General features: G+C 30.4%; 4 protein-coding genes across 4 annotated transcripts; 3 read left to right on the plus strand and 1 right to left on the minus strand.

Annotated features, from left to right (window-relative positions):
* Positions 1-2: 2 nt before the first annotated feature.
* On the plus strand, positions 3-2,502 carry LOC119676448 (glycosaminoglycan xylosylkinase homolog; the record flags this gene model as incomplete). The annotated part of the gene is made up of 4 exons (XM_038087687.1): positions 3-35; positions 122-699; positions 1,993-2,193; positions 2,259-2,502. Coding segments are annotated over 4 exons (1,020 nt in total), but the record flags the coding sequence as incomplete, so codon positions are not given.
* A 1,438-nt stretch (positions 2,503-3,940) lies between these two features.
* On the minus strand, positions 3,941-7,996 carry LOC119680042 (exosome component 10-like). Its single transcript, XM_038092666.1, has 8 exons — positions 7,788-7,996; positions 7,497-7,678; positions 7,046-7,432; positions 5,985-6,975; positions 5,671-5,913; positions 5,409-5,594; positions 4,404-4,943; positions 3,941-4,327 (listed from the first exon to the last, which is right to left on the minus strand). Exons 1-8 carry the CDS (start codon positions 7,884-7,886, stop codon positions 4,253-4,255), a joined length of 2,703 nt encoding a protein of 900 aa, XP_037948594.1. The 5' UTR covers positions 7,887-7,996; the 3' UTR covers positions 3,941-4,252.
* A 4,055-nt stretch (positions 7,997-12,051) lies between these two features.
* On the plus strand, positions 12,052-13,467 carry LOC119682138 (phosphatidate cytidylyltransferase, mitochondrial-like). Its single transcript, XM_038095504.1, has one exon. It carries the CDS (start codon positions 12,166-12,168, stop codon positions 13,168-13,170), a length of 1,005 nt encoding a protein of 334 aa, XP_037951432.1. The 5' UTR covers positions 12,052-12,165; the 3' UTR covers positions 13,171-13,467.
* A 1,348-nt stretch (positions 13,468-14,815) lies between these two features.
* LOC119676449 (GPALPP motifs-containing protein 1-like) lies at positions 14,816-15,980 on the plus strand. The gene is made up of 2 exons (XM_038087688.1): positions 14,816-15,657; positions 15,737-15,980. Exons 1-2 carry the CDS (start codon positions 14,972-14,974, stop codon positions 15,978-15,980), a joined length of 930 nt encoding a protein of 309 aa, XP_037943616.1. The 5' UTR covers positions 14,816-14,971.
* Positions 15,981-16,333: the final 353 nt, after the last annotated feature.

A 16,333-nucleotide genomic window follows, 5' to 3' on the forward strand; every position in this document is an offset into this window, starting at 1 on the left:
AAAATGCTACTGTCTTATGGGATATCGCAAATTGGGTATGTATGAATCATATATATAATATATACATATATATTCTTTCCTCAATATACAAATTAAAACAATTTTATTTCAATGTTTATAGTGGCCACGTGAAAATGAAATTTATCCCTTATATGATTCATCTATGGGTCAGCTATTGCAAACACTACACCTCGAACCGATTACCAAGGTGACAAATTTGGCAAAAGGCACACAACTAAAACTACTCGTAAAATTAGCTAATCAACAGAAGGTTATTTTTAAACCCCAATGGTATGAACGTGGTGAAATCATTGAAGGACCCGTTTATTCTGGTAAAGATCGTCACGCTGCTGAGGTTTATGCTTTTTATTTGGGTGCAGTATTGGATTTTCGTTGGACACCCATTGTTGTGGGACGTGTGATTAATTTGAAAACTGATATCTATAATAACGGTGATAATGAGTTGCAAAATACTATGACAATCACAACATCTGATAATGGTACTGAACATTATTGCCTATTTGGTAAATGTCACTATTGTAATGAGGACGAGACTGTTTGTGGTGATGAGCATAATAATATCGAAGGAGTTTTAATTTTTATTATTCCGGGTTCGTTAAGCAAACGTCGCTCACCCTGGCAACGTACATATAAAGATGATAAAAGAGCACCTTGGGAGGATGATATGAATTATTGCAAGTATGTATTATTTTAGTTAATGAGGTTCTAAATAATCTTAACATCTAAGTTTAAAAAGGTGACTTACAGTTTCTTTCTCCAAAGTACATTTGTAATTTAATAGTTTAGACAAGAGTTTCTTAACCTTTTCTGTCAAACACTATGGCTTTAAAAAATTCCAATGCTACTATGCATAACATCAACAAGTATTATTCGGAAAGGGAAAACAGATCAAAATATATTTATATCTTTTCGAACTCTATCCCTGACCTTTTCCATATACAAAAAAAAACCTAAAAGCGAGAATTCCTAGTCATCATTGTACCAAAATTAACGATATCAATTTATTTAAAATATCATAAATGCCCCATGTAGGGTCTACGCCCCATGTTGAGAAACATCGCTTTATACAATAAAGTAATAACATCGAGTAACAATTTTCTATTATTTATAATTATTATTTTACTCTAATTTACAAGTTTTTCATAAAGCTTAAAATGTCTTCTATTTCTCCTGCTTTGGTATCACAAATACCTGTCATAACCGGTTGTAACATTTTAAAATGATGACATATGCAAGATATGTATTAGGTTTTTGGCAATCAAAAACAATTTGGTACGTACCTATAGACACACTGGTCTTTTGTCTTTATGTTTGTTGATAAGTTAACTCTTATCTTCAACTAACTTGATCTCAGTGCATTTTTAAGACTAAATCCGAAACCAAAGCTGTGAGATATTACTACTAAAGTGAAATGTCTTCCATGTACAGCAACAACCATCTTAGCTCAGTTGAGGTACGATTATAGATACGTGCTAAAGACCCTGTGTTCACGCATAAACAACACAATACTCTATGTATACCGCAACTTAAGCTCTGTGACCCATGACTGTTTATCCTTTCGCTTGCTCTAGCACATATACCAATCTGAGCCCTATCGATCTGTGGCTCCGCTTCATTGAGTTAGCAAAGTTTCTCCACCTCAACTCTAACTAGATTTTATTATTATTATTAATTCCGCATTCCATATTCTACTCAACTTCCCTATGTGCTTTTATGTGCTTGCTTTTAAGGTCCGGATGAGATGCAATAACAGCACTCAACAAAACTCTTGCATAAATACAAACCGAATTCGTAACGAAATCGTTTCGGAGCTACTTGTGCAATATATGCATATTGTATTCGTAATCTACAATATTAAAATGCAATATATATATTTTAAAACATTGTTCCAAATTATATGTAAAAACATAAAGCCTTAAATAGATATAAAGCCTCAACTAAATATTAAAAACTAATTTTAATTTTTTTCAGAGCCCTTAAGACTAAAATGGAAACTATACGACTTCTTGATCTTATTGATGTTGCTATATTTGATTATCTGATACAAAATGGCGATCGTCACCACTATGAGACACGAGAAGAACGCGTTGTACTAGTCGACAATGGTAAAGCATTTGGCAACCCTAACAAAGATCACTTAGACATTTTGGCGCCTCTATACCAATGTTGTTTGTAAGTACAATTAATAATTAACATATTTTAATAATTTTTAAAAATAAATTTGATTTTTCTGTTAGATTACGAAAGGAAACTTGGGATCGCTTGCAAGTATTTTCGGGTGGTGTACTAACCGAAATTATTGATCGTCTGTCAAAGAATGATCCCTTATATCCACTTATTACGGATAAGCACAAACAAGGCGTAGAGAGACGACTACTAGTCGTTTATGCTGTAGTAGAGTATTGTATGGATAAGGAAGGTGATAAAATATTTAAAAATTTATAGTTATAGATAAAAAGGTTATAGGAAATAAAAAATTTTATGCAGTCTAAAATATTTTTATGGTTCCAAGATATTCTTTGGACTATATTAAATTATTTTTAAAATGAATTATTTGATGAAAAGTAATTAATTTACTTAATTATTAATTAGTATTGAACATTTTTACTAAACCTACGTAATTAGTCAAACTGTGGGCTTTAATCTAATTTTTAAATTAAATAATAAATTTGATTTTTTTTTATAACGTAAAATTAATTATAATAGTCGCACAATATCCGAATACATATCAATTAAATTTTAAGTCTGTTCTTAAATCAAATAGTCATAGTTATGCGATATCGTCAAAGATGACAGTTAAATGTCAATAATTATTCCTTAATTTTTTTTTTTTTCATTATGTATAAGTTTATAAAAAAACTGCTTGCAGTTCTAAATTTTTAACCAAATTTTTATTATATTATTATTTTAAATTTAACTATATTTTAATAAGTCGATATTAAACAGTTCTACATTAATTTGAAAATATTGTTAAAATTATAAAAAATACTATTAACATTGTCGAAAATGTTCAAAAGCAATAAACTGTATTTAGTAATATTAATTTAAATATTTATAAATATCTTTTTGCCTATCAAAACAATTTATCTACATATCAGTGTGGGTTGTGGGTCAATATGCCTAAGTAGAAATAAGAGTTCCTGTATATTTTATTTATACCCAAGTATAAATGTTGAGAGATATATGGATATCTTATATACAATAACGTTCATTTCAAATTTGTTAAAAAATTATTAATATTACATATATATATATATATATACATTATATGTATTTAATATTTAATTTATTTATATATATATGTATTTAACTTTTTTTAATTGTAAAAATTGGTGGAAAGTTTCGTCTTTTAAGTAAAGTAAGATTTTTATAGATAGAATTCCAGTGATAGTCGGATTTCGGTACAGTTTCAGTGTAGTCTTTCCATATAAAATACTACTGCTTTCGTCATATAAATTCATTCGTAATTCTTACTATATAGATATCCAGGGTCTTTAACAAAAGTTAGGTCTCCCTAACCTTCAACTTTCATTCTTGCAGAACTCCATCTATATATTATCTTTCTTTCCTCTGCCTTATCTTGTTATCTTTCTATCCGAATGTGAGTTTTTAGCACACTTATTAAAAAATTAATGTCAGTACTTTAGGATATATAAATTATGTTCTGGAAGTATTATTAAATTAAAACTATTCTGTTCAAAATAAAATGTGCCTTACGAATCGTAAGCAAACACATGCTATATAAGAAATTTAATGATATAATAATATATACATTTGTTCAAACAATTTAAAAGAAATATTTTAAACAACACAAATTAAAGAAATATAAAGTATTTTATTAATGTCTAAATTTTCGATTCAAAATATACATAAACAAGTTAATAATATATACTATGTATAAAACTTATCTAAACTTTGTGTTTATTTAGAAAATGAAATAAAATATAAACTATTTAAATTTGTATTATCAAGAACACTAAAAGAACGTTTGAGGATAAATATATATGCAAAGCAAACATTAGGAACGTGAGACACAATGATCATATTATGTTTATAATATTAAGTTTTTGTATCTCTCAAACAAGAGATTCCATTAATTACACTTATTTTTTCTTAGCATGTGGTATATTCCTCGTAGTTCCTAACTAATTTTAGAAGAACAATTAAGAACTCTAGTTTATCTATTTAATGTTCTTGATAGTATCAATAAAAAATATATTACGCCTTTTTATTACTTTTTACTTTTTACATTACTAAATGTAAAAAGTTTGTTGAACTTTTTATTTTTAGCTTTATTTGAATTACTCTGCAAATAGAAAAAAAAAAAAAGAAAATTAATAAATTACAAATTAAAGAAATAAAACAATTGTTAATAAACTTACTTTGCCGTGAATTGTTTGTTTCATTTGTATGCCATTAGCACGTTGAGAACCACCTTGAAATTTTTTAAAGTCCACATTATTATAATCAAAATTGTTTTGTACCGGAACGTTTGAGGATTGTCCACTCTTTTGAGCTTTATTTTTCCTTTTGTTTTTAAATTTCTTCTTAAAATTGTTAAATTTATTTTTAACTTTTGATGAGAAATTATTTTTGTTGTCATTTGTGTTTGATTTATTTGTATCTACATCAGTCGAAACAATAACATCAGTATCGCTTTCATCCTCTATCGTTACAATTGATTCATTTAGACGACTTTCATCTTTACTTATTATAGGTGGCTTATCAGTTTTATGACTTGTAGAATTTTTTTTTTTTAAACTGGCTTTAGAAGAACTGGGTTTGTCTTTCTGATCAAGTGTTGATGTGCTTTGCATTTTTGCTACTTTACTTGAAGTGCTTGGACCATCTGATTCTACACGTTTGCGTTTTAAATATTCTTTAATTGATACATTCAGTGTATCGTCGTTCTCTGTGTTAATCTATAATAAAAATTATATATGAAAATATGTATAAATAAATTATATGGAGAGGTGTTATGAGTGTTCAAAGTATTAGATTTATAGAAAAAAATCATTATTGAAAATCAAAGCGTGTATCAGTAAATAGTTTTTAGAACTATTTGCTGATAGATCTTAGTATGAATCATCAATCTGAAACAGGAATATTTTTTCTTTTTTATTCCAGTCTTAGTATAAACTGGGTTAGTTCATTTATCTTGCGAGTAATAGAACTTCATCCGCAAAAGAGTGGTTTTAATTTTTTACTCCATCAATTTGTAGTCAGGTAAAATTTGGTCAAACGTATTCCATTTGTTTAAAATACAATACTTTCGATAAAATACAATCATAATATCTCACATTGAAAGATTTTTTAAATTTAAGGAATAATCTAAGTATACAATGAACGCTCTAAACACTTAACCTTCACATTTAGGTATAGCTTACCTCTTCTTTAACCACTACTTTTGGTGCAGATGGACATAATTGCCGGCTCCTGTTTTCATGAGCAATTCTCTCTGCTTCTTCAAGTTTCTCCTTCTCAATTTGTGGTAATATCGCCAAATAACGCTCATAAGGTGTCTTGAACTTTGATTTATTACATCCTTCTTTAATGGCCTTTTTCAATGGATCCTAAAAATATTAAAGTATTGGTTTTATTATACACAATGTAGAATTTAATATATATTAAGAAAATATAATAAATTACATCATAAATAGCATTCATTTTTTCGAACACATCCACTGTTGGAAGTTGTAAGTATGTTATTTTTTCTGCGATCTCATCAATTTCATTAACATCGACATTATTTTTATCGATTTTTAGCATAGTAGGAAGATCATCACGAAAATCTTCAACCACAGTCAAATCATGTGGACAATATAATATATTGTCATAATCTTTACTGCCTTTTGTTGCCACACGACTAAAAGCATCACCTACAAGCGTTGGCTGCAAATAATAATTTAATTACATTAATATATTTATATATTATTTGTATAGTATTTTATTGTTAAGGATACCTTAATAAGCGGTTTTGCGCGCGCTTTTAATATTATATCGTGAAGTACATATAAATTTTGTCGTACAAGTGGTGGTATAGGATTACAGCAAGCCAAAATGCCTTGTGCTTCGCGTGGTAACGTCTCGGATATACGCAATAACATATGATTCGGTAAAACATAATTATAACTTTCATCTTCTTTGCGTGCAATCGCATCGCGCCAAGCAAATATTTCACTTAAAGCACTCATTTGTCTATTATCAAAAATATGTTTTGACTTTCGATAAAATTCTAAATGTGAATCGTTATTAAATAGTGGTTTGCAGTAACGTCGCTTGCATAACTCATTGCTAGTTTGATACACATTTCGCAATAAATTGCCGTGCTGATTGGACTTATCCAACAAATCATTGCAAATACTTTCGTACACATAGATTAGGTAGTGCGTGTCCTGACGGGCGTAGTTAATAAGCATATCGGGTAATGGGCGTATGCGCCAATCAGCCAACTGAAATGTTTTATCAACTTCAATGTCACAGTAGTGTTTAAGCAGATATGCCAAGGAGAGACGTGAGAAATTAAGCAACTTCGCAGCATGATGTGTGTCAAACATGTTCACAACGTATAAACTTAAATCACGCTGTAACCAAATAATATCCAAATCAGCACCATGAAATATTTTAACTATTTTGGGATTAGTTAAAACTTCATTTAAAATATGCATATCATCTCTTAATTTTAGCGCATCGAATATATAGTCCTTATCTTTGGTTGACATTTGTACTAGGCAAGTGAATCCCAAGAAACTACGATATGCATGATGTTCAACATCAACAGCAATCATTTTATGTTGACGTAGTTCCTCAAGCGCCTTGTTGAGCAACTCAACAGTATCGACATGCATAAGCTCAACAACATCAACTTTTGCTGGTTTCACAGGCGATTTTTGCTGCAATTCCTCTTCTGGCATCTCAAATTTTTCCAATTCAAATTCATAAGGATGCAAGTAACTAAATAATTCACAATTAATTATTAACTAACGTAAAAATTATTAAACCATAATGCAAAATGTTTGCTTACCTCACAACATCGCCTGCCTCATCATATTCCGGTAGTATAGCCAATGGTTTTAATGAATTCGGCTTATATGTCAATTTTGGTATAAATGGCGTATTATTGCTATTATCAATTGGTATATTGAATTTAATTTGTGGTCGTGCAATGTTTTTTGCTGTTATTAAACGTGCCGCTATTGTTTCTTTGTCTGTAGTTTCTTTCGCTTGTTTTAAATTCCAGCTTCCAGCATTTTTTGTTGTAATATCAATTTTTTTCACTTCTGATTCTATAATTATTGGATGAATATCTTTCTGTACTGCCCCTGCGTATATATCTAAATTAGAATTTACACGTTCTAGTGCGGCGTCATTGCATTGTTGCAAAAGGTCAAATTTTTCATCATCAGTACGCCTTAAAATATTTATAATATTAATGAATAAAGTATTGTATCATATTATTTTTTTAATCTAATTACTTTTGTAGTGAAAGACCAACACTTTCATATTTTAAAATATGCGACATAAGATTCAGTACCATATCAGATTGGGCGCTTACATTGTCATTAAATGATTTGTAGGTTGAATAGTAACTGCGCTCCTCTTCTGATGGTATACCATTCGAAAGTTTTACCGCCTTAACCACCTGTTGAAATCCAGTCTAAAGGAAAAAAAGACAGTTTAAATTTGTTTGTGAACACTTTTTTCGTATTCAGATTATATTTTATTTATGTGGCGTAATATTAGCAAAATAAAACCACACATGTTACCTTCAAAAGATTTTCCAAACCGCTACTTGACGCTTTTTCTTGAAGCTTAGCTTTTTTAGCAGCGGGTTCTTCTGTGATCGTCTCATTCTGATTATCCATAGTTTTAATCAAATAATTGCTAATATTACAACATTTACACTAAATTAATTTACAAACGACCACACGGTTTCAGCAGGAACGTGATACTTTTGACATATTGAACTCATATCAAATAAAAACAACAAAAGTGAGAGTTGCATTTTGAGTGAATGTTCAGTGCATAACCAACGTACAGTACAAAACAAACAAATATAATCAATAGGCTTTATATACAATAAAATAATAAATTTATTTATAACAAAATTGTTATATGAAAGAGGAGCGGAAGTTAGGTTGTTTTTGCAAAATTACTACGACAGACTTAAATATTTAAAAAGCAAAATAACTAAGACGGACTTAAATAATTTCAACGGGTTTACAGAGAAATAGACGATAAGATTCAAAAAAAGAACCAGAAGTTAAGAAGGCTTGAGCTAATTGGTGGAAGTTGAAGGGCACGTATTATATAAAGTAACTAATTTTAACAAGTGATAACAAAAACTGAAGATCATCTCGTTATAAATCACTAAACAGCGTTTCTTAAAGCAGATTCCTATGGTAAAAGCATAATCAACGTGAAACGAAAATGTGCGTTCTTTTGTTTTCTACTAATTATTTTGTTCATAGCAATATTAAGCTATGAACAATTCTATAACAATACCTAACAATAGAACTCGTTAAGGATGTAAAGTAAAAGAGATACCCCTGATTGACGCAATGAAACCACAAAATTGTTTTTTAAAAATTTAAAGTACTTTAATTTAATATATGAAGCTTCTAATATTATTACAATATATATACTATAATTTTTTCGAAATATTCCAGCAACTACTTACAACTATTTTTTGTAACAAGCGCGTCAGCGATCGATGTCGTCGCTATTACACATCAAACTAGTCGACATTAGGTCTGTTCCACAAGCTACTTATAGTAACTTTGAGTAACACTGTGCGTTCCATCGGCAAATTTTCGAGTAAATGATAGCTTCTGAAAAAGCGTAACATCCCTGTCGAAATTTGACAGCGACATGTGTGATGTGTGAATCAGCTGTTTTGGTTTGAATTTAAATTCTTGTGTTATTTATTTGCGCGGCACTAGAGTTCTCACTAGACTTTATACAAAGTTGTTCCATGAAAATCTATGTAAAGAGTTGCGTTTTTTGGCAACAGGCCAAAGTTTTGCAGATATGAAATGTCGTGCAAACATCTCTGAAGCTAGCATTAGCAAAATTGTGATTGAGACATGCAATGCTATCATAAAGGTTTTAAAGAAATACATTTCTGTAAGTAAAATACCCAAGTTCGACAGAGCAAATCTAAAATACTAACTCTACTTGTTTTTAATTACAGTTGCCAAAAAAAAAGAAGAGGTATGGAAAATTACTTCTGATGAATTCAGCAGCCTCTGGAGTTTTCCAAATTGTTTAGGAGCGTTGCATGGAAAGCATGTAAACATTATTAAACCAGCCGCGTGTGATTCTTTTTACTTTAACTATAAAAAGTCACACAGTATTGTCTTAATGGCATTGGTGAACGCAAAATATGAATTTTTGATGATTGACGTTGGATGTAATGGTAGAGTATCTGCAGATGGGGCGTTTTCTAACACATTATTTAATAAAAAGTTTGAGGACCGTCAGCTACAAATACCGCCAAAAAGACTAATAACCAGTTTTGATATAGAGTTACCATATGTATTTGTTGCAGACAATGCGTTTCCTCTTAGAGAGAATTTAATGAAACCATACAGCAGCACTGCATTGACAGCAGAACAAGTTTACTTCAACAAAAGATTATCTCGGGCACGTAGAATTGTAGAGAATGCATTTGATATAATATCCTCAAGGTTTCGAGTACTGCTGACTACAATTCATCTATCTCCGGAAAAGTGTATAAAAATTGTAATGGCAATCTGTTACTTGCATAACTTTTTAAGTAAAAAATATGCGTCTTCGTACCTGTTACCTTTACCTACAGATGATCCAAGCACAACGAATCTTCCATTAGCAAATCTGCGAGCGAGTAAAAATCACAAGGCAGCGAATATTGCAAAGGACACCAGGAACAATTTTTGTACTTATTTTAATACAAGCGGAAAAATATAAATAAAGCAATTAATACAATAAAATAATTAATTAATATAAGAAAAATTTTTTTATAACATTTATTGTTTAGTCATAAATGTAATATTAAGTTAAATAATGTATCAATTTAAATATTATGTATAAATACAAAACGAAATTAAATATACCTTTGAAATTGAAGCGAATCTATTATTAAATTAATTTTGTTTAAAAAACTTTTAATAAATATTAAAACTAATTTAAGTAAATTCCTTATCTATCAAGAGATTTTAAACGCTACAGTACTTCTGTTGTTTTTATACACCAATGATGGTAAATAGATGTTTGGTGTTACCTTTGTGAAGTAGACAAAAAGGGAGTGATGGAGTATTAGTTGATGAAGATGCAAAGCTTGGCGAAAATGATTGTGATAAATGATGTTCCGCAAGCTCATATAACTTTATAAGAGTACAAATCCAAATCCCTGGTAGAGCACTTCATTTATCATCTTATTAGCATAAATTTTTTGGTTGAAATTCAACTTACGAAATTGTGTTGCCCAACCGATACTTAAATTTATCGCATCATCTTGTTGTTGTCGTTTTTAACGGCTAAGATCCGACTGTTCCTGAATTAATAGAACGCAAAGTAGTTAATATTTTTAATCTATATTTAGTTTTTAGAAGCATATTTTTATTTACTAAAGTTGCAAACACATACTTCTATAAAACTTTCGTCTAACACTTCATAAACTGACGTCACTCCTGCAAATGGAGACTCTTGATCTTTTGGAAATCCCAAATCGTCAAAATATCAGAGGAATGATTTATATTTGCGTCAGACCTCTCGCTTTGTGTTATTTTTTTCAACTCTCTCCGATAACCACTTTGCAAGTTATTAATTTTCCTTTTTACCAGTTCAATATTTGCATCGGGGTAAATTTCTTTTAATTTCCCTTTAATTTTTAAACTTCTGTTATGGTAATCGTTATCTTTAATTTTCTACAACGAAGGTAAGTTTTCGTAGATTTCAATAAATTCCCTTCATAATTTTTTATTTACAAAGACCATATTTATTAAAACTTCTTTTTATTGTAATATATTAGAGACCAATTTCCTGAATAACACTGTACTGCTTCTATCTGAAATTGTTAATTATTATTTAATATTAAATGATAAGCAACTTACCGAAACCCACCCCAGTATGCATGCAACGACAACACGTGAAGTAATCTGAAATTAGAAGAAAATAAATTTATAATAAATAGATTTATAATAAATATTTTAATAAAATAATAAATACATACCTTCATTATTTATCCCCGTTAATTTATTTAAATAAATAATAATTAATGTATTATATATATAAATAACTAAATACACGATAAAAACACTAACACCGGCACTTAAAAAGCGCTTTTATAAAATCAAAACAAAATTAATAAGCTTGAAACGTCAGTATGCAATTCGCTGCGAAAACATGCACAAGAAAGCTTTTGTGCAAAAGTGTAATATTGCATCAAAGTTCAATGAAGATCAAATCAAAGTTTTGTGTATTTTACACAAAAGATTCAGACGAATGCGTATAAAATACGGCGCATTTTTGTAAGAAATAAAATATTAGCAAGTGCAGAGACGGTTTTATATCGACGACCTTGAAAACTATTATATATATATATATTCTATAAATAGAATATATATTTCTTTTATTTTCATTAACCCCGTTTTTCATAAACAGGTAATCATAGAGCAAGCGAATCAAAGTAAACACCCCCAGAACCAAACTACAAGACCAGATTAAAGATCACTAAGAACTTCAAAGGATCAATCCCCACTATTAGCGTGTCACACGAACCAGGAAATAATCGCCGTTTAACCCTATTACATATAATTAATTTCTTTTGTTTTTAAAATACTATTTTAAAGAAATAATAATATTTTAAATAAATTCTTTAAAATTGAACATAACTTCTTTCTTTATTTGAGAAGTACAAATTTATTGCAGCGACTCTAGACAAAGGCTGAGAATATCCCAGCAAAATTATAATGAACCAAAAAATTCGTGTATAACTTTTGTTGCCCTTTCTCCATGTGCTTTGCACAAACTTAAAGCTTACACTGAACACACTAAACGTTTGATGTCAGTTTCTCGCACTGCCAGTACACCACACTTAAGGACATCTGGAATACTGATTTTAAGGACTCGTTTACAACAACAAGTAAATATTGTGCATTATTAATGACTATTTATAGACAAATAATAACCAGATTTCCCCGCGGTGGTATATCCTATATATTTGCGTATGGTTCAGGCGTAAAACAGCAACTTGGTTATGATCAAAAAGAAGAAAAGAAAAATATCATTGATTTGGTTTTTTGTGTGCGAGATACTTTAGGTTGGCATGCGGAGAACATTGCTCGACATCCGCAACATTATTCTGCTCTGCGGCACCTTGGAGCAGATTATATAAAAAAATATCAAGAAAATTTTGGTGCCGGTGTCTATTGTAATACGCTGGTGCCGCTCGAAGACTTGGGCGTAACAATCAAATATGGTGTTGTTTCACGCGATGATTTGTTAAAAGACTTACAACAATGGAAATATTTATATTTGGCTGGTCGTCTACATAAACCAGTACAAGATATAGTTCCTGCAACGGATGACAAGGTGCTTACGGAGGCTTTATCACAAAATCTTGTAAGTGCGCTGCAAGTAGCGTTACTGGTTTTACCAGAACGATTTTCCACTTATCAATTATTACATGCCATATGTAGTCTGAGTTACAAAGGTGATTTTCGTATGATATTCGGAGAGAATAAAAACAAAGTTCATAACATTGTACAAGCACAACAAGAGCAATTCCTAGAGCTTTATCAGCCTGCGTTAAAACAATTGGCCAAATATGTTGCAGTGGATTTCAAAGCAAGAGAATTGGGCACTAATCGCAGTGTTGTACAATTTGAGCAAGATAAATCACGTTTGGCTAATGAATATCATTTGCGACGTGTTCCCAGCAGACTTAAGGAATGTATTATACGAAATGCTGCTTTCCGCGGTAGCTACGCTGATATCATAGAACAACTTGCGGTAACTGACAACCTACATGATATTGTACAGATGTCGGTCAATGATATTGTTTGGCGCAGCAGCATAACGCAGTCCTTCAAAAATATACCATCCGCAGGATTATTTAAATCAGTGGTCTACAGCTACCGGAAAGCTCTTAAGACATTTGCCAATTAATCGTTATTACTGATGTATCTGAAATTTAGGACAAATTTAATTTGATTGTTATATATATTATTAAGTAGGAAATCATTTCGTAGTTGTTATTTATTTTATAATTCATAGTGAGAATTGTTAGCTGCCAGAATCATAGATTCTACTCAATTTGTTAGCGTAATTTTTATGATTTAAGGATAACGAAATACGTGTTTTTAACAATACGTATGCATTGCATTTAATATTTAATTGTAAATACCAGTACAACGATTAATTTTTTATTATTTATATAATATATTAATAAAAATAATTGCATAAATGAGCACATTAAAATTATTTCATTTCTTCTTTATTTTTACAGTTAAATATCATTTACAGATGTTGCATATCCTTTATAAAGGTTCAATATATTTCACAGAAGTTGAATATCTTTAAGAGGAGTTGCATATCTATCACAGAAGTTGAATATCGTTTAGAGAAGTTGAATATCGTTGAGAGAAGTTGAATATCCTTCAGGAAAATTTAATATCTTTCACAGAGGTTGAATATTCTTCAGAGAACTTTAAAATCCTTTAGAGAAGTTGAATATCTTTCACATAAGTTGACATCCATCACAGAAGTTAAATATCCTTTAGAAAAGTTGAATATTTTTCGCAGAGATTGAGTCTCCTTCAGAGAAGTTGAAAATCCTTCAGGGATTTTAAATATCCTTCACAGAAGTAGATATCCATCCCAGAAGTTAAATATTCTTCACGGAGTTTGAGTGTGTATCACAGAAGTTGAATATCCTTCACGGAAGTTGATACCCATCACAGAAGTTAAATATCCTTCACAAAGGTTGAGTATCCATCACAAAAGTTGAATATTCTTCAGAAAAGTTGAATATTTTTCAGAGAAGTTGAATATTCTTCACAAAAGTTGAGTATCCATCACAGACGTTAAATATCCGTCACAGAGGTTGATTATCCTTCAGAGAAATTGAATATCCTCCACACTCTTGAATACAGAACTTTCTGTTGTAATAATGATATTCTTTACTTCTGATTCTACAATTGTAGTATGGATTTCATTCCGTACGGCAACAGAATATATATTTATTTCATCCTTGTTTTGCTTATTTTTTATATAATAATTGTTAATATTACAACATTTACACTAAATAAATAATAGATGCCCGCACAATTTCGGCAGAAACGTGACACATTTGACATGTTGAAGTCATATTAAATAAAAACAAAAAAGTCAGAGTTGCAGTTTGAATGAATGTTCAGTGCATAACCAACGTATAATATAAAACATATAAACAAATAAACAAATAATTCTGGATCGATTTTTTATTTTCCATTTGATCGGTTTACATAAATATCACTATTATTAATATAGCGAGTGCATTACAGATACTAAAACCGTTTATTAGTATAAGAAGTATCATCAGCAACTAACTGAACAAACAGACTCCTTTGTTTTTGTTTGCTTTTTTACTTTAATATTGCATTATTTTATTTATATTTAACAAAATGCGGATATACAGAAAATAACTCTTGATGGTACATGTCAGTAAACACGTACATAAATTACGTTACTTCATGTTCTTTGTACAAACTTAAAGCTTACACTGAACATACTTAACACTTGACAGTTTCCCGCGCTGTCACTACACTACACTTAGGGATATCTGGAATACTGATTTTAAGGACTCGTTTACAACAACAAGTAAATATTGTGTATTATTCACAGAGGTTGAATATCCATCACAAAAGTTGAATATCCTTCAGAGAAGCAGAATATTCTGCACAGATCTTGAATATAGAATTCAACAACTATGTCGAGCGACACAGATACTAGTGCATCGTCCTCAACATCAGAAGAGACAAGGAGACACAAAATTCATAAGAAACTAAAGAAAAAATCAGAAAAGAAGCATAAAAAGCAGAAAAAAGAAAAGCGGTCAAAGAAGAAGAAACGTAGTAGAGAATTAGAACTTGATGAAATGAGATCCGTTCCCATTATGATACCTCCAATCACAAGAAATTCATCAGAAAATGTTGCAGTTTTAGATGACGTTTTTGGTCCAGCATTGCCACCACATTTACTACAAAAGCAACAACAACATCTCCCAGCACAAAATGCAGTTACCGAGGAGAGAAATATAGTCGGGCCTATTTTACCACAACAAGGAATTCCCATGGAAACACAAGAAAAGTTGAAAGATGAAGACGATGATGATAATGATGATGATGATTATTTTAGTTATGGTCCTATGCCAATTAATTTGGCTGAAAGTGGAGAACAGCATATGAGTGAACAACAAATCAAATTGGAACAACGCGCTTTGGAGCTTAAATTAGCGGCCATCGAAGGTAATACGTTAACAAATGTCGATCAAAAATTACGTGAGGAATGGATGTTAGAATTACCAGATGTAGGACTTAAAAGTGGATTGGCTGCTATTGCAAATATGAAGCGTACATTTCATCAAGGAAAGGAAAAGCCAGATTTTAGTGATAGGTATGTTGAGAATATAATCTGATATGCTATGAAACGAGCACAACAATTATATTGATTAATTGTAATTTATTTTCTGTAGATCGGAATGGACAAAGACGCCAAATAGTGGTACTGATTCTACAACAAAACCTGGTACTTCAAAAGCTGCTACTGAAAAATTGATAAATAATGCACAAACACTCTATGAACGTCAACGTGATGAAGAACAAGAACTTTTAGCAAAAAAATTTAAAAAGAAACACAAACGCGAAGAATCACTCGTTGAGATTCATCAGAAGAAACTACGCAAGGAACAAAAGCAAAAGGTAAGAATTTTATTATGAAGATCGTACTAATCTCCAAATGAAATTTTGGCACAGTTTATTATATATTTTTTTTGGGGTTCTCAATAAAGAAATATATTTGGGGACTGTAAGCGAATGGACTTGCCAAGTAAGAATTTATATGACCTTAATCAGAATAGAGGGTTTTTCGAACATAGGTGAACTACAACAATAAAAATTCATTTTATATTATTTTAATTAATTGAATTTTTGGCTGACCATACAGCTGTTTCGAGTATTGTCAAATACCCATCATCAGTGGTCTTGGAATAGTTCTTGTATTTAATGATTCGTAAATAATTTTTTGAGACTTCAAGTACCAGGAATCGAACTTTTTTTTTTTTTTTTTTTTT

This window comes from Teleopsis dalmanni, chromosome 2, assembly GCF_002237135.1.
Source record: "Teleopsis dalmanni isolate 2A chromosome 2, ASM223713v2, whole genome shotgun sequence".
Taxonomy (NCBI): domain Eukaryota; kingdom Metazoa; phylum Arthropoda; class Insecta; order Diptera; family Diopsidae; genus Teleopsis; species Teleopsis dalmanni.

What these genes read in the sequence shown, in the direction of transcription:
- LOC119680042 (XM_038092666.1), bottom strand. Translation starts at nt 7,886, where the DNA reads ATGGATAATCAGAATGAGACGATCACAGAAGAACCCGCTGCTAAAAAA. An exon ending in GTTGGTCTTTCACTACAAAA is followed by an intron (nt 7,433 to 7,496) that starts GTAATTAGATTA and finishes AAATATTTTAAG; the next exon opens with GCGTACTGATGATGAAAAAT. An exon ending in GAGGCAGGCGATGTTGTGAG is followed by an intron (nt 6,976 to 7,045) that starts GTAAGCAAACAT and finishes TGAATTATTTAG; the next exon opens with TTACTTGCATCCTTATGAAT.
- LOC119682138 (XM_038095504.1), top strand. Translation starts at nt 12,166, where the DNA reads ATGACTATTTATAGACAAATAATAACCAGATTTCCCCGCGGTGGTATA.
- LOC119676449 (XM_038087688.1), top strand. Translation starts at nt 14,972, where the DNA reads ATGTCGAGCGACACAGATACTAGTGCATCGTCCTCAACATCAGAAGAG. An exon ending in AAGCCAGATTTTAGTGATAG is followed by an intron (nt 15,658 to 15,736) that starts GTATGTTGAGAA and finishes TATTTTCTGTAG; the next exon opens with ATCGGAATGGACAAAGACGC.